General features: G+C 40.1%; 2 protein-coding genes across 3 annotated transcripts in view; one reads left to right on the top strand and one right to left on the bottom strand.

The window, feature by feature from the left end:
• The window catches only part of vimar (visceral mesodermal armadillo-repeats), a 155,485-nt gene extending 142,448 nt beyond the window's left edge, over nt 1–13,037 (bottom strand). The window contains exons 1-2 of the mRNA XM_067145294.2: nt 12,830–13,037; nt 12,555–12,680 (exon numbers count right to left, since the gene is read on the bottom strand). Of these exons, the coding sequence (XP_067001395.2) occupies nt 12,555–12,680; nt 12,830–12,836 (133 nt within the window). The 5' untranslated portion in view covers nt 12,837–13,037. The remainder of the gene's footprint in view (nt 1–12,554; nt 12,681–12,829) is intronic.
• A 293-nt stretch (nt 13,038–13,330) lies between these two features.
• LOC136871724 (zinc finger and BTB domain-containing protein 14) overlaps nt 13,331–18,037 on the top strand; it is a 38,015-nt gene continuing 33,308 nt past the window's right edge. The window contains exons 1-3 of one of the 2 annotated variants that reach the window (XM_067145263.2): nt 13,331–13,466; nt 13,633–14,530; nt 14,892–15,056. In XM_067145263.2, coding sequence (XP_067001364.2) covers nt 13,640–14,530; nt 14,892–15,056 — 1,056 coding nt within the window. In that variant the 5' untranslated portion in view covers nt 13,331–13,466; nt 13,633–13,639. The remainder of the gene's footprint in view (nt 13,467–13,632; nt 14,531–14,891; nt 15,057–18,037) is intronic. The other variant, XM_067145273.2, reaches the window with a different exon arrangement.

The following is an 18,037-nucleotide window of genomic DNA, read 5'->3' as shown; positions in this document are numbered from 1 at the left end:
CCCAAACACAGATGCAGGACCGAGTTCCTGAGTAGTCACGGGGTCTTAGAAAGACGATCATCACACATCTGCTGCCAACATGCAGGTCCGAACTAGATGCTTCCAGTTTCACCCGGAAAACCTGCCTCCACCAGCCTTATCCCATTGCTGTTGGACTTGAGTTGAAGGGAGTAACAGCAGGAAAAAGTGCCACAAGCGGAATTTTGTTTAAGGTGGATCACAGCTTGCAAGGAAGTGACCCACACACTATGATCTCGGAACTATACCCTGCGGCACAAATGAAATGCAATATGCAGGTTCTAGTACTATGACTGCAACGGACTGCTGCAGACTCTGAAATTAATGTTAAACTGTTTTAAATGTAAAAATAGCAACAAAATTTAATATAGACCTATACCTTTCAACTTAGTGATTATTTCTGATCTTGAAGATCAGAGACATTGAAATGACACACAAGGTGTAAAAATAGTAATTTAGCAACACCAATTGGAAAAAAGTGATCGAACTCAATACCCTAAGACAACATTATTTGTTTTTTAACTGTTTTTGACCTATAAATTTGTTAACTGGTAGTAATACAAGTCTTTATCTATTTACAATTTAATATAATGTCTAAAGGAGCAAGTTGTGTAAATAATGTTGAGATGTATTTTATATTAATTGCTGGTTTCTCTTTACTTTAACGCAGCTGATGATGGTGTTGTAAAAACATCGAAACTAGTACTGCTTGTTCAATTTTACATCGCCAACCAGACTTGAAGGAGGACTATGTTGAGTTCATGACAGAATATGCTGATCTTCATCACATGGAACTTGTGACAACGCAAACTAATACGCCAACATATTACCTGCCGCATCATGCTGTAATGAAGCAGTCCAGCACTACCACTAAGGTCAGAGTCGTCTTCTACGCCTCTGCTAAAACTACTAGTAACTACTCACTGAACGATATCTTGATGGTTGGACCTACGGTGCAAGAAGACTTGTATTCTATCATCTTGAGATATAGAACACATAAGTATGCCTTCACTGCAGATGTTACAAAAATGTACAGGCAAATTCTAGTTCATCCTGATGACCAAGATTTGCAACGCATTGTATGGCGTTCATCTCCGAATGAACCTATCTAGATTTATCGACTTCCAACTGTAACTTATGGTACCTCAGCAGTACCTTTTTTAGCCACAAGATGCCTGGTACAACTGGCCAACGATGGTGCACTGTAACACCCAAGAGCGTCGGAGACATTACAAAGAGACTTCTATGTTGATGATGTTCTGAGTGGAGCAGATACCATTGGAGATGCACTCAGTCTGCAACAAGAGCTGATCGAACTACTCAGTAGCGCAGGCTTTCCTCTTCGTAAATGGTGTGCTAATCATCCCACTCTTTTAGAACACATACCTCTTGAGCACCAAGAATCACAACTGCCCTGGAGTCTGGATGACAAGGAAGAGGGTACCATTAAGGCCTTGGGACTACTGTGGCATCCTCTAAAGGACATCTTCCAGTTTGTAGCTACCAGTCACACCCAGAAGACCACAACCTGGACAAAACGTAGTGTGTTATCCTGCATTTCATCCATTTTTGATCCTTTGGGACTTAGGTCCAATAATAATAAAATGTAAAATTTTCTTGCAACACTTATGGCAGGTGAAAGTGGACTGGGATCAGAGTTTGCCTCCTGAGCTATTAACTACTTGGGAACAGTTTCACGCATATTTGCCATCACTCAACGACATTCGCATCCCTCGAAGAGTGACGGGAGACGGAGAAATTAAACAATATGAGTTACACGGATTCTCTGATGCTTCAGAAAGGGCCTTTGGAGCATCTGTTTACCTACGGAGTATAGATGTCAAGGATTATGTAACAGTAGTGCTGTTAAGCTCCAAATCCAGAGTAGCACCACTGAAACAGATTTCCCTCCCTAGACTTGAACTATGTGGTGCATTACTCCTTGTAAAATTAATGGATAAGGTTAAAACTGCACTTAACCTAAAAATTGAACAAAACTACTATTGGACTGATTCTACTATAGTACTAACTTGGCTTGCAGGAGAGCCCACATCATGGAAAACGTTTGTTGGTAACCGAGTGTCTGAGATACAACAACTTTCATCTGTATAACAATGGAACCATGTGACGTCACAGGACAATCCAGCAGACATCATTTCGAGAGGGATTGAACCACATCTTCTTCAAGACAATCTGTTATGGTGGGAGGGACCATCCTGGCTCTACCCGCCACCGTCAACCTGGCCTGTCAGCGACATGAAGAAAACTTCCGAACTCACTGATGTGCCAGAGCAACGGAAACCAGCTCTTTGCTTACTTGTTGTCAGTCATTTGCTTGAAGACTTAGTCCAAACGCTTTTCTTGTTGGTCACGGCTGGTGAGAGTCCTGGCCTTCATACTGAGATACATGAACAACCTCAGGCTTGCTGCTTCAAGGAGACAAGTGGGAAGTCTGACAGTAGTAGAACTTCAAGAGGCATTGCACAGGATCATTCGTACTGCCCAAGAACGAGAATATGGTAAGGAGCTTCAAGAGCTGCTACTTGGAAGACCGATCACAAAGGACAGCAAGTTGAGGTCTCTTCATCCCTTTGTAGATGCAATTAGGGTGGGCAGCAGATTGGAACAATCTCAAGCTTCGTTCAGCCAGAAACATCTCGTCATCCTACCACCTAATCATCATGTGACCAGATTGTTAGTAATGTGCGAGCACATGCGACTTCTGCATTCTGGACCCTAACTTTTGTTTGCAACCATTAGACCACGATATTGGATACCTAATGGTAAGTCTGTCATTAGGCACATAACACTTAAGTGTCTCCCTTGCTACAAGTTAAAGGCAAGTACATCAACTCAACTCATGGACCAGCTCCCACACCACAGGGTAGAACCCAACAGACCCTTTTTGAACTGCGGAGTTGACTATGGGGGTCCATTTTACATTAAGCAAGGGACCCGTAAAAGCAAAACAAAGGTAAAATGTTATATTGCTCTATTCATCTGCATGGCTACCAAGGCAATCCATCTTGAACTTGTCTCTGACCTATCTACTGATGCGTTCCTAGCTGCTCTGCGCACATTTACATCGCGTCGGGGTATCTGCCAGAATATCTACAGCGACAATGGAAGTACATTCGTGGGAGCAAGAAACGAGCTACGGGAGCTTCACACCCTCTTCAGATCTCAAGTACATCAGAGGAAGGTGGATGACTTCGCATCTCAATGTGGAATACAGTGGCATTTTATTCCACCGCATGCCCCTCATTTTGGTGGGCTGTGGGAGGCTGGCATAAAGTCTACTAAGTCCCATTTGAAGAAGGTTGCAGGAAATCTTGTATTGACATTTGAAGAAATGTCCACGTTGTTAGTCCTGATTGAGGCATGTCTGAATTCGAGACCAATAACCAAATTGTCTGATAATCCTGATGACTGTTCATTCCTGACTCCCGGTCACTTCCTGATTGGAGAACCTCTCACAACCATCCCAGAGCCAGATTTACTTACAGTTTCAGGTTCTCGTCTGTCCAGGTGGCAACTACTTCAGCGTTGCAGGCAGTACTTCTGGAAGCGGTGGTCAAGGGACTATCTATATCAACTCCAGCAGCGGACTAAGTGGTCAGCAGGAAGGGTAAACCTTCAACCCGGAACTCTGGTTCTTCTCAAGGAAGACAACTTGCCACCTCTCGTGTGGCAGACAGGGATCGTGGTAGATACGCACGCAGGTGCTGATGGCTTGGTGCGAGTTGCCACTATTCGCACTCCCAAGGGGACCTTCAAATGCCCAATTGCAAAACTTTGTGTCTTCCCAAAAGAGGTTGAAACTGTATATAGTGAAAAAGTGTAATTAGTAAAAAGGTGTAATCTTTCATGTGATTGCTTTGGGTTTTTTCATTTGACTTTTCAGTGTGAGTGCTAATTTTTATTGTTCTTAATAATATTTGTGTTTGTAATTTATATATAAATTGGGTGGGAGGTATGCTGAACGCCATGTGTCTTTTTCCGTCAGAGGTCAGCACAATCTGACTGCTACAGCCCCACTGGAAGGGGGACAGAGTCACGCGCCTCACCGGCGTCAGTGAGTTCCGAGACTTGGACTAGCGTGGGTAACGGTATTGTGTTTGGTGCGCTACATCATGTACCACCATGTCCTAATGTATATTTTGTACAGTGTAAATAGTTTTGTGAATAAATGAAGTATGTAATGTACATTACGTTGGCCTTTCCTTTGCACTTAATGATGAAGTACATTTCGTGGACTGTGGGAAGAGCTAGGCCTCGTTCAACACGAGTAAACAACTCAAAAACGAGACCGAACACTGCTAATAAAATGATTATGTTGTAATACAATCAGACAACATTGTTTTTGTATTGAATAGGTGGAACCTTTCAGATTTTATAACCACTAACTATTTTGATGGTTTTCGGAGACGCCACTGTGCCGGAATTTAGTCCTGCAGGAATTCTTTCACGTGCCAGTAAATCTACTGAGGCTGACGTATTTGAGCACCTTCAAATAACACCGGACTGAGCCAGGATCAAACCTGCCAAGTTGGGGTCAGAAGGCCAGCGCTTCAACCGTCTCAGCCCGGCCTTTCACAGTTCAAAGGGAGAAGATACCAATCCAAATGTAGTACACATCAAGACCTGGAAATAGTATTTTTCTCAAATTCCGAATGAAAATCGGTCACGGTACCAGAAAACCATGAACCAAAGAACATGCAGGTCATTTCAAAAGAAGGCAACAAACATGCCCTGGCCAAACAAAAAATAAATATGCAGACCAGATAGGATTTTTGCAGAACACCTGAACACCTCAGAATTTTTTTTGGGTACATGGACAGCACTCAAAAACATGTGTCTACTTATAGGCTAAATCCTGGATACCTGGAGAACAGCTACAATAAAAACATTTTAGAAAGGATCTCAAGATCTAAACTTTTACAGGAGCATAGCTCTTGAAAACATTAGCTCCAAACTACTTATCAAAATACTAACAGAAATGTTCATTAATGAAAAAGGCAGTCACATACCAGAGGAACAATTTGCTTTCCAAAAAGGAAAGAAAATCCACTATAAGAGATCATTCACTGCGAGCCATTGTTAAAAGAATGGTACAATATCAGATACTGGGAGAAATGTAACTGTAGATATTATACCTGGTTTGTGTCCTTCCTCCTAGCCGTCTCTCTTCTTGAAAACCACCATCTAGCGATTGTGAGAACTATCCAAAAAAACAAATAAGGGATGCCTCCTATATTCATTGCTCCAGATAAGCCAGTCAACAGTAATGTTTCTAGATTTAGAAATGAGTGTATGTTGCTCTCACGTGCTTCAGGGAAAATTAAGGTTGTCTTTTTGATTTCCATTTTCTGACATGACTGATGAGAGTTATGAAAAAGCCAAGAAGCCTGAACTCCTAACTTTCTACAAGAAGACGAAGGGAGGTGTGATTCTGTCGATGAACTGAAAGGGACCTATTCAGTTTCAAGGACAAACTGCCGCTGACTACTCGATGGTTCTCACGACTATTAAATGTTGTTGGGATATTATTTTATTCTTAACAATCTGCTTAACATCACACCGACAGAGAGAGATCTTATGGCGACGATGGGATTGGAAAGGAAGCAACAGTGGTCTAAATTAAGGTACAACCCCAGCATTTGCCTGGTGTGAAAATGGGAAAACCATCTTCACGGCTGCTGATAGTGGGGTTCGAACCCACTACCTCCTGAATGCAAACTGATAGCTACATGACCTACACCGCGTGGCCACTTGCTTGGTGTTGTTAGGATAAACATGTTCATCGCCATAAGGGAAAGTACACAAGAAGTAATCATTCAACGACAAATTCTGAAGCAATTCTCCTGGCAACTCTCTCTTGAATATCTACAAAACTGAGATTCTGCAAATGGTGCAAACACGGGAAAACCAAGACAGTGCAGCACATGCCAGCTGTGCATGTGCAAGGAGCACGCAGTTTCAACTTGGCTCGTGTGTAAAGGAAGGTGGTGACAAAGGTGAACGGATAAGCCTAAGACGATCAGAAGTGGCAATAGTTTACAACATACTTTTTGTGTTATACTGTTATTACAGTTAATCTGCTATGGTAATGGAGTAAACCATACAGCCAGTGTCTCCACGCCAAGTGTTGGGCGGCGGTAAATAGCCTGACCCACTATAAGGACCAACGGCTAAGAGCGGAGGAGTCCTTATAGAAGGGAAATGGGCCCTCAGGGGAGGAAATGCCACTGAAACCCCATATCAGCTGTAGCGTCTGTACTCGAGAGGAGCGGCTACAAAAGGCGTCTGTTCTCCATGTTAGGAGCGGCCTACAAGTTTCGGCTGGCAGTAGCTCTAAAATGCCTTTGGGAGTGGTGAACCCATCGCAATAAAAGCCTATATGATAAGTGCACTGAAGCCTCGGAAAATGCTAGGGCGTTCCCCACAAGCGACGTGCAAAATGCTAGGGCGTTCTCCACAGGCAACATGCAATTCTTGTGATGCTGGGAGAAATGTGAGAAATGGGCGACCAGCAACCAAATACATCAAGATAGCGACCATCAATATAGTGACACTAACAGGGAAAGTGGAAGAAATTGTAGATTTTATGGTTGACAATGATATAGCATTGCTGGGAATCAGTGAGACCAAATGGAAAGGAAAAGGTGAGAGGAAACTAAAGAAAGGATACACCTTATACTATATTGGAGGAAGGGAAGCCAAAAATGGAGTAGGCCTAGGTCTCATAATTAGAAAAGACCTAAAGGAATACCTAGAATTGGTGGAAGACATAAATGACAGGTTGATAAGGGTCAGACTGAGATTTGCAACTGGTGTTACAGATATAATTCAAGGGAATGCTCCACAAACAGGAAATACAGATACGGATCTAGAGGAATACCTTGACTATCTGGAAGGCCATATACAGGACAAACAAGTAGTGATCATAGGAGACATGAATGCCTAAGTAGGTTAGGAAAGAAAAGGTTCATTTGGATATGGGAAGAGAAACAAGGATGGAGATATTTTGGTAGACTTTTGTAGAAGAAATGATGATGATGATGATGATGTTGATGATGATGATGATGATGTTTGTTGTTTAAAGGGGCCTAACATCTAGGTCATCGGACCCTAATGGTACAAAATGTAATGACAAATTAAAAATTAAAAATCATCCACTGACCAAAATAAAAAAATGTCATGAAGAATGAATGGATGGATGTGAATTTAACACAATCAGTGTATCTGACCAAAAAAACTATCATAAAAATAGTATTACCAACCAACGGACCACTTCTAAAGCATAATCCTGAATTGAGGATGCTTGTTGTCTAAAGGGGTCCAAAATCCAGGTCAACGGACCCTCATAATGGTACTTATCGCTAGTAAAGGAGAACCATGGTATTTGACATGTTGGGGTACTAATCAAAAGTAGCGTAGACTCACGGTGTTCCACACATTATGGCACTACTCACAAATATTGTACGTCGCACAGGTAATGCAGACCTATGGTGTTTCTCACATAATGGCGCCACTTATAGGCAACGCAAACCGATGGTGTTCCTCACCTACGTGTACTAATCACGGACGCCGGTATTCCCGTGGTGTTTCTCGTATGGTGAGTACTAATCACAGGCAACGCAGACCTACGGTGTCGCTCATATAGTGGTACTAATCACATGCAACGCCCAGACCCATGGTGTTTCTCACAATGATATTAATCACGGGTACTGGAAACCCACAGTGAACCACTCTCTGTTGCTATTAATCACAAACCTCTGGTGTACCTAATATAGTGGTACTACTCGCAAGTAAAGGCTGCCCATGGTGTTCCCCACGAGATGGTACTAATCGAAAGTAGTTTCATATTCTAATAAAATCATCCCTTGGTCACCCCTTTTAGTCACCTCTCACGACAGGCAGGGGATACTGTGAGTGTATTTTTGTTTGCATCCCCCACCCACAGGGGGTAGACAGAGAGAAAAAAAGAAAAAAGAAGGGATCTGTCACATCAAAAAATGAAGTAACGGACGGAGAAAGGCAAGGGCCACGAAGGGCGTGAAAATGAAAGACTTCCTAGGCCTCGACTGTTCTAATATGGTCGGGGTCGGAAAACAACAAGAGTTGACCATGGGAGGTCGGACAGGCTAGACGAAAGTGAGGAGCCTGGCACAAGTAAGTGGAAGCAATGCCAGGAATCAGCTAAGGGCCCCGTGATCGCCAACCCACACTCCCAAGTTGAGAGCCCCTTGGGCACCTTTTAGTTGCCTCTTACGACAGGCAGGGGATACCGTGGATGTACTCTTCATCTGCCTCCCCCCATCCACAGGGGGTGTGTAGAAGAAATGAGTTGATCATTGGTAACACATGGTTTTGAAAGAAAAACAGTCAGAAGATAACAAGATATAGTTGGGATAACAAAATCAAAACTCTGATAGATTACATTTTGGTCGAGAACGGTAACAGGAAAATGATGGTAGACGTAACAGCCCTCCCAAGTGAATCTTTCGAAGGAGATCACAGAGTTATGATAGCTAAGTTAGAGATGGGAAAGATACAAAAGATGACAGATTAGGTAAAGAAAGCTACGGGTGTGGAAATTGCAGGAGAAGGAAATAAATGAAGAGTTCCAGACACACATTAAAACAAGTACAACCTAAGAAAGAAATCGGAAGGGTCAAAGAAGAATGGGCATATTTAAAACAGTCATGGTTGAGTCTGCAGAAAAGACCAGTGGAAGAGTATCAGGCAGGAAGAAAGATCAAGAAACGCCCTGGTGGAATGACAGGGTAAAAGATATAGTTAAAAGGAAGAAACAAGCTTGGAAAAGATGGCTGAGAAACAGAACAACAGAATGCAAAACAGAATACAGACACTGCAAGAAGGAGTGCTCCAAGGAGGTTCAAGAAGAGAAAAAGAAATGCTGGCAAAAATTCACTGAATCTCTGCAAGAAGATACAACCGTAAACAAAAAATCTTATTCCAGTGGATTAAAAAGAAGAAAAACTCAGGAGAAGGTGCTAACTTCATTAAAAATGAACAGGAGAAAGTGATGACACAGAAGCAGGATATTATGCAGAGGTGCGGAAAATACTTTGAACAGCTTTACAACGTGCAAAATACCTTGGTACAAGGAGAAATCGAAGAACCAGATTTAGTGCAGATGGAAGATAAGGAATACAAGGTGTCCATAGCAGAGATTGAGTGGGCCACTAAAAGAATGAAATGAGGCAAGGCAGCTGGAATTGACGAGGTCACCATAGAAATGATAATAGCAGCAGGAGTACTTGGTCTACAGTGGTTGTATAGACTCTTCAGAGTGATATGGAGAGAAAAGACTGTTCCAAAAGAGTGGGCGAAAGGGATCATTATACCAATTTTCAAAGGAGACAGGAAGCAATGTGAAAATTACAGCGGAGTGACACTGATATCTCATACAGCTAAGATCCTTGAAGGAATCTTGGATAGACGAATAAGAGACAGAGTAGAGGAAAAATTGGCAGAACACCAGTATGGATTCAGAAGAGGCAGGTCCACATCTGACCCAATACCGTATTTACATTGCATCAAATGATGGAAAGGTATTGGGAATATGGAAAGGACGTGGTAGTAACATTTCTAGATACTGAAAAGGCATATGGCAGTGTCCCAAGGAATTTGGTACAGAAAACATTGACAGAGGCACAGATTGGGAATGAAACAATGCAGATGGTAATAGCAATGTATCAAAATTGAGAAAGCTGTGTTAGAACCAAAGTGGGCCAAACTGAATGGTTCAGAGTTGAGACAGGCTTAAGACAGGGAAGTGTATTGTCTCCCTTACTCTTCATTATCATTATGGATAGAATTCTACATAATATCAAAGAGAAGATTATGGGCGAGCAAGTAAAGTCTATGCTCTTTGCTGATGACATTGTAGTTTGGGGAGATCATGAAGAGGAAGTACAGACAAGTTGAATTATGGAATGAGGAGATAAGAAATTTTGGAATGGAAAATAGTACTGCAAAAAGTAAGACTTTGATCTTACCAAGAGGTAACAGGAAATCCAGGGGAGTAATAAAAATAGGACCGAGTTCGATAGCTGCAGTCAGTATCCAGTATTCGGGAGATAGTAGGTTCGAACCCCACTGTCGGCAGCCCTGAAAATGGTTGTCCGTGGTTTCCCATTTTCACACCAGGCAAATGCTGGGGCTGTACCTTAATTAAGGCTACGGCCGCTTCCTTCCCACTCCTAGCCCTTTCCTGTCCCATCGTCGCCGTAAGACCTATCTGTGTCGGTGCGACGTAAAACAACTAGAAAAAAATTAAAAATTTAAAAAAATAATAAAAATAGGAAATGAACCTCTTGAAGTAGTGAAAATTTTTTAATATTTGGGCAGCGTGATATCACAAGATGGAAATTTGGATGGAGAAATTGATTTAAGAATACAGCAGTCTGCAAGTTTCTACCAGTGTGTGAGAGACATTGTATGGAACAAAGATGTGCCAATGAAGTGAAGAAGGTTTTATACTCGTCTTATTATAAACCTATACTGACCTACGCTTCAGCAACCTGGACGTTAACTAAGCGGAACCAAAGTAAGATACAAGCAACTGAAATGAGGTTCTTGAGGAGGATACAGGGAAAGACAAGACAAGATAGAATACGAAATGAGGAAATAAGGAGAAACGTGGGAGTGTGTAAACTTCAAGAAGAGATTGATATAGCAAAGCTAAAATGGTTTGGACACATGATGAGAATGCCAGGAGAGAGAATACCAAAGAGAACATTCATGGATACAGTGACTGGAAAGAGGCCTAGGGGACGTCCTAGAATGAGATGGAGGAGCTCTGTTGTGGACTGTACTGCAAATAGAGGAGTCAATAGCAATAAAGTAATAGAAGAGGAATGGTGGAAAGATCGAGTAAGGTGGAAGGCTTTGGTACACTACCCTACCCAGAGAGAATATGGAAAAGGGAATGGATGAAGAAGAATAAAAGAAGAAGATTGTTATTACAATTATTAGCCCGTCAGGTGGCCATGTTTATAAAGGCATCGAGCCTTTAAGGCCTAACACCTTGCTTAGCTGGTTCAAGTCCCGTTGGTGAACGGCATTTCATTATCAAATTGCTGGCTGACAGGCTAAGAGAGGTGGTGCTATAAAATTTCTAATCGAAACATTGCATGCCAAAAGCCTGGATTCAATTCCAAACTTCTCTGAAGTGTTCGTGAGCAGATCCTTCGATGTTATTCGATACGATAGGCTACCGGTATGTGACAACACCGGGTTTCACCTTCTGCCTACATCATCATCACACCTAGATGGACAGGTTGCCCATGAGCAAAATCAGTCAATCAATTAATCAATCACAATTATTGTAACAAGAGAAATATTTTTCTAATTAAGTTCATGCAAGCCAGCAGTCTGGAAATAATATAGTAACTACCTCGATATAATGCCACCCCTACCTACCGCCATGTGCCACTGGTGGCAGAGGTACAGAAGTGCAGTGCAATGATTCAAATGCGCTCGATGTATCACCAACCGGTGGTTTGAAACCTTTTCTCTGAATGGAAACTTGGCTCTTATCTGATCCTTTAGGAATGTGAGCAGGTTGAGTATGCCACTGGCCCTCATTACCTGTAGCTTATTACCTCGACTGGCATGGTGCCGGGGATTTACTTGTTCTGGGATTGAATTGTTTTGTACTAGATGGGAATTTCCTTAAGGCTTACCATAATGGACTGTTTCTGAGAAAAGCTTCGGAAGCCTGGACAAAGCAAATTGAGGATACAGCCCCATCTGTCCCGCGCGTACACGTTTCTACGGATGAATAAACAAACTATTTTTATGTATGAAAGAAAAGGGAGAAGTGTGTGCATATTAAAAACTGTATCCTTCTGTTAGCCAGCAGAACACAGCCAAGCATTTTTCATCGTTGTGAGGGGAAAACCATAAGCTGAGAAAGTTTTGGAGTATGTAACATCTGTCACAAGGTTGTTCTAACGCAAAATAGAGTCATTGTCAAATTAAATATTGATGAATACTATTCCAGAAAATCCCTATACAGTATATCACTACGTCTTTCAACTTGTTGTTTTAAAATGGTGACCTCAATGTAACGCCACCCTCTTTATTGCGTCAACAAATAGGTCTACTCTGAACAAATTGTGGCGTTATAATAAGGGATAACTGTATAATAAATAACTTACTACACGTAATTATGCAATATGAACAAGTACCTCACAACACTTTACCATGAGTACGTCTGTATGATATAATGTTCTGATATGAAAACTGATTCTGCAAACTGATTATATAAGGATGGGTGGGGTCACGGTAACACATATACCATGAATTTTCACTGTTGCAAACACAACAGAAAATAGTTTTAAAACATAATTTTGTTAGCTTTAACCTACATGCAAGTGTGTCACATGAAAATATAAATGAAAATCAACTTCATAGATGGAATGACCTCACAAAGAAAACTCTAAGAAGCGATCCAAATAATAACAAAGAAAATTATTTTCAAATTACTGCCAGTAAATTACCGTTGTTGGAGTCCTGGACTTGTAAAACAATTGAGTCTAATAGACTGGAAACATCTTCAGATTTCTTTTCAACAGCAATGGCAAGTCCTTCCATTAGCTGGGGAAGACAGTCTTTGTCGGATGGAACTAAAAAAATAAAATCACAGTATTTTTAGACTATATGTATTCTGAAAATACCGGTATTTGATATCGGCGAACAACCTTATGTTGAGGTTATGGTGAGAATATTATGATTTAATTCCATTCCCAAACAGTGAAAAAACGTAAATAATTACCATCCATCGTTTCATTAAGCTTAGAATAACAACTAATTTAGAAACTGTAATACATTTCAAATTATGTTCTATAATTTTAAACTGTTGTTATTGATAAATGTCATCAAATGTCACTTTCTGCCATATCACTGCTATTTGAATACTGAAGATGAGCATACACCTTCACTATAATTTCGCCGCTAATTTAACAGATCATTTCTTCCCTATATCGCACCATTTCAGATAAAAATGCACACAGTATATCTTCAGAGATAAAAACAAAGCGTTTCACGACAAATTTATAAATTATCTTCTATGTGTGCAGTAACACACAATTAAAAAAATTGAATTTCCCACACATTCCTATTTTTGAAATGGTATTTCAAGCTACTACGATGTTTCCTTGGCCGTGAACCGATACCGATCGATGGATAATGAAAGCGCCCGATTGGTTGTCCGTCCTGAAAATCGATAATGCGCACCAATGATCGATTTTCTGTACTTGACGCTGTCTGAATTGACGTTTGTGCGTGAGATATCTGTAGTTACAAATTTGGTTACAAATGTAATAATAAATTGGCTGTTACGCCTGTGAAAAATGTGTTATATTTAAACAGAAAAATTTGGATATACTTTTCATTCATGTGTTAATTATCAGGTATATTGGTCTGGGACATAAATTTGATTCTATATATTTATCTTTTCCACGCCCTGGCTTTTACTGATCTGAGTTTTTAAAATTAGCTCGTACAGTTGTCCAAATGTGTAAAACGTAAATATATGAATGGCAGTTTCAGTGCATTCATTTTTGTTGTTGTTTCTAGATAGATAATGGCTATTCCTACAGCAGAGAACTTCCAGTTGAAATGGCACAGCTATGGAGCTCATCTCCATTCTTCTATTGCTACCCTACTTCGATCGGAGTCCTTTACTGATGTTACTCTTGCGACGGTGGACGGTCGTCAAATCCCTGCTCATCGCTTTGTTTTGTCTGCATGCAGTTCTTACCTTCATCAGCTCCTACGAGTGGTTTACCCAGCCACAAACAGTGGCTTCCCCATTGTTATTGTTTTACCATCAGAAATAAGTTACCGTATACTGAAGATCCTTATTGAGTATATGTATAGTGGGGAAGCAACAGTTAGTTATGAACAGTTAGATGCTATTTTAAAAGCAGCTCATATACTAGGTGTCCGAGGACTTTGTCGAGAAAGAGATTCAAGTGGTAATTCTGGATTTAGTCATGATGTAAGAGAACATACTTCATCTCTGAAACACAGTCAATCTGGTCATAATGCAGATCGAAATAGTAAAAAGCCTACTTCAAATACAGAGTGTCGTACTGGTAGTAAGTCTACATCTGTTCATGCCGGAAATGGTCAACAAGAGATTGGTGGTAAGAAAGAGGATACAAAGGTGCCAAGTGGTGGAGAGAAGGATGAACAAAGTAAGCATAAACAGGTAGGTCAGAATGGACTAAGTAAAAATACTGCCCATGAAGCAAATAGCGATGAGGGGAAAGAAGGACCAAAGTCTACTGACAAACGTATAACTCATTCGTTAGTTGATTCTATAGAAAATCACACTTCAACTGTGGAGGTTGATCCTATGCAGCTGCTCGTTAAACAGGAACCCATAGAGTGGGTGGATACAGAACTTGAGGAGCCCTTGGACGATGGAAGTACGAGTGAACAAATGGACACTGAAATGACAGTGAAGCCTGTAAGTGAAAGATACCCTGATTAGCTTTCAGTTACTTAGAATAGTAGTAGTCTTATTGAATCCTGGCAATTTTGAGGGTACAGTATCTAAAATATATTTTTAAAAATTAAATTCAGAAACTTGTAGGTAGGCTAGTCTGTGGCACTTGTGAATAAAAATTTTAACATTTTTTTCCCCCTGCAACTATCAGATGGAAGTCAATTTAGCCCAAATATTAAGTAATATTTACAATCTTCCAGGTTTACCGTAATCAAGAAATGAGTTCTATTTTTTAAATATTTAAATTCTTTGACACTAATCTCCTTGAATACCTAATTAATGAGTGGTTGAAGATTATTATATACAGTTATTTTTATTCCAGGAAATCTTTCATCATCTAGAGGATGAAGAAAATGATGACGAAACATTATATACACCTCTTACTTGCGATTTATGTCAGAGAACATTTGCTAACCCTTCAGAATGGGTCCGTCATATAGAAGCTCACCCAGAAAACCAGCAGGGCAGCAAACGTAGAAGAGCGGAGGTAATGTGCTTCTCAATGCAACATATTGGAAAACTTTCTGCTACTAAACATGTTATTTTTTATTATGGAGTACTTATAGTCATTTGAGATTGTCTCATGTACAATAGTATGTTGCTTCTGAGATTTGTGTTTCGTATTACTTTAGGATAGAAATAAGATTCTCAGACATATTCTATATTGTGACTTCCCTTAAGTGTTCAGCCAGTCGTTGGCTTCCCATTCCATCAGCTGGTCTCTGAAGAATAGCAAGCAAAACATTGGGCATTTGTGTCAGTATTGCTAGGTGTTTGATACAAAGTAGGAAACACTGTGTAGTAGATGGGCAACACAGTGATCTAACCACTTAAAAAAAATTTTTTCTAAAAGACTTGTTCCTAAACTCTTCCAGAGCCCTTGGCGGAATATATGTTTTCCTAAACCAGGAAGCAATTCAAAATTATAATGAAGTCCTATCTTAAGCTTGAAAACCAACATATTGTTAGTCTTAAATATCATTAGATTTTGTGCTAGGGAAAAAAAGGTAGGATTGGTTGAATTGAGAAGCAGGATTGGGATTACTGAACATTGTGAACAGTTACAAACAGCCAAAACAAAAGCATCAACATGCTGTTAATGTCATGAACATGCTTTAAGTTTCTTATAGTGGAAACCATTTCTCTTCAGTTTCAACTTAAATTAGTTAATCTATCACTGCTAGATTCATTCAGTCTGTTGAAACCGAATTCAGGATTAAATAAATTTAGATCTATTTTTAATTAATGGCATCTTGTTTATGTATCCTGTAATTTAACGTTTCCTTTATCTGGTATTTTCTAAACTTATTTAATTCTGAATTAGTTTTCGACAGACCAAAGAACCGAACAGTTAGGCTGTGGATCGTAGTTTAAATGGCATCACCTACCCAGCAACCGTACAAGATTTTTACAGGAATAGGAGTTTTGGATGATGACAAGAGAAGAAGCAGTAGTCACTAAATACAAAAGGAAAATAATCATATCACAAAATATACCAGTCACTACCTTGTAACTTGATTTATTTCCTTCAGTTCTCAATGAAACATGGGGCATCCAAAAAGCTGCGCAGTCTCACTCTATTGCTTGCCATCCTCACCACCTCTTTCCAACTTATGTATAACTAGCTGATGTACCCGTGCTTCGCTACGGAATTCTACATTGTATACAGAACAGTAGGTTAGGTACACGTTGTGACCAAGACCGTATTAAATTGCTTAGCTCTTAACGTTAGCCTGGAAACGCGACGGAGAAATCACCAAACGTCTTTTCTCATATGACGACTGCATTAGGGAATTTTCATTGTAATGGTAGGCCCGCTTTCCTACCATCAGTCTCAATCAGGTTGGGGAATTGCGTTGTAATGTCAGACACTCACTCTCCACCTGCCTCTTTACATCCTCAGAAAGATTGTTTTAGTGGGTTTTCCCAACTGAAATGAACATAGGGCATTACAACTGCGCGAGTAAAGGCAATGATTTCACATTAAATTCTCAATCAAATGAAAAACCACAGATTTTCTCACTTTTAACGAACAGTACTATGCTGCCAATATAACAGTCCAAACTTCCAGAGCTGGAATGACCAGGCCTCGGACAGCCATGATCCGTGAACACTCTTAGTCTTTTTTCGTGTTGGGGTGGATAATTCTAGACCAGGTCATACTACTACTACTACTACTACTACTACTACTACTACTAAGTGATCCTCTGCCTTGAGAGAGCACACTGATCATTCAAAACAGCGCGTCAGAGTAGGGATCGAATAGCTGGAATACTATGATGAACCAGTGTGTTACATACCAGCAGTACGGTATCAGAAAATGTATGAACCAGAGGAATGACATGCTAAAGAAGAAAGTTTTCTAACCCCCCCGGCTATTTCCCCCAATATTCAGTCAGGCTGTTATACTCGATACGCAGCAGTAATCCCATCTATCGGAGTTGAGCGGCAGTATAAGAGACAAAGAACATCACCACAAACAATGGTCAATGTAATGTTATTGTTGATCAATGTTATGCGCTTTCAATATTGTACGCCTTCACATTTAGTTTCCTTCCGACTCTGAAATACCACTCTTATCATAGTCGGTACGGTAAAGTTGAATAAAACATAAATGGTCGGAAATTGTATTCTCTATAACTTTTGTTAAGTAGCACTTTTCGATAGGAAATATGCTGGGTACTTAAAAATTAAGTTTTAGGCGGCTTCCCCTAAACTACAATTTCATGCAGGGTGAATAAAATTGTTTTTAACTTAGACTGTAGTTTCTTATTCCCCGACTCTATATACTGACTTTCATTAAATTCTGTTAACCCATTTTCTCGTGACTCGGCGTTGATATGGACATGGCAACAAAAATACAAATTCATGAATATCTGTGTTATCAAACCCGGTATGGTAACAATGTATGGCATAAATGATCTGAAATTTAATTCTATATAACTTTAGTTATGTAATATTTATCGATAGTACCACTAATAATATAAATATTTAAGAATTAAAGTTTAGGCCTTCCCCTAAACTACTATTTCACTCAGCGTGAGTAAAATGATTTATAGCCTAGATTGTAGCGGCTAATATCCGGACTTCACAAACCGATTTTCATTAAATTCTCTTCAGCCGTTTTCTCGTGATGCGTGTACATACAGACAGACAGACAGATAGACAGACAGACAGACAGACAGAAATTACGGAAAAGTAAAAAATGCATTTCTTTGTTACTATGGACATGACTGATACATAAATACCATTATTTTCAAATTCTGAGCAATGTACAGACAAAACTCTTATTTTATATATATAGATGATGGTAAGATTATTCGATTAGGCCTATACTTATCTTTTTTTTATGTACTGTTGTCATGACCGCGGGTCATAATGCGCGTCTTTTATTGTGGAATGAACGGACTCAAGCAAGTCTCGAACCTGTGACCTCCAAGAGAGAAAGGTCTCGAAATTGTACTTAAA

This window comes from Anabrus simplex, chromosome 1 (genome assembly GCF_040414725.1).
Source record: "Anabrus simplex isolate iqAnaSimp1 chromosome 1, ASM4041472v1, whole genome shotgun sequence".
Classification (NCBI taxonomy): domain Eukaryota; kingdom Metazoa; phylum Arthropoda; class Insecta; order Orthoptera; family Tettigoniidae; genus Anabrus; species Anabrus simplex.
The sequence above is the reverse complement of the archived record's forward strand: the minus strand, read 5'-3'. Positions and strand labels throughout refer to the sequence as shown.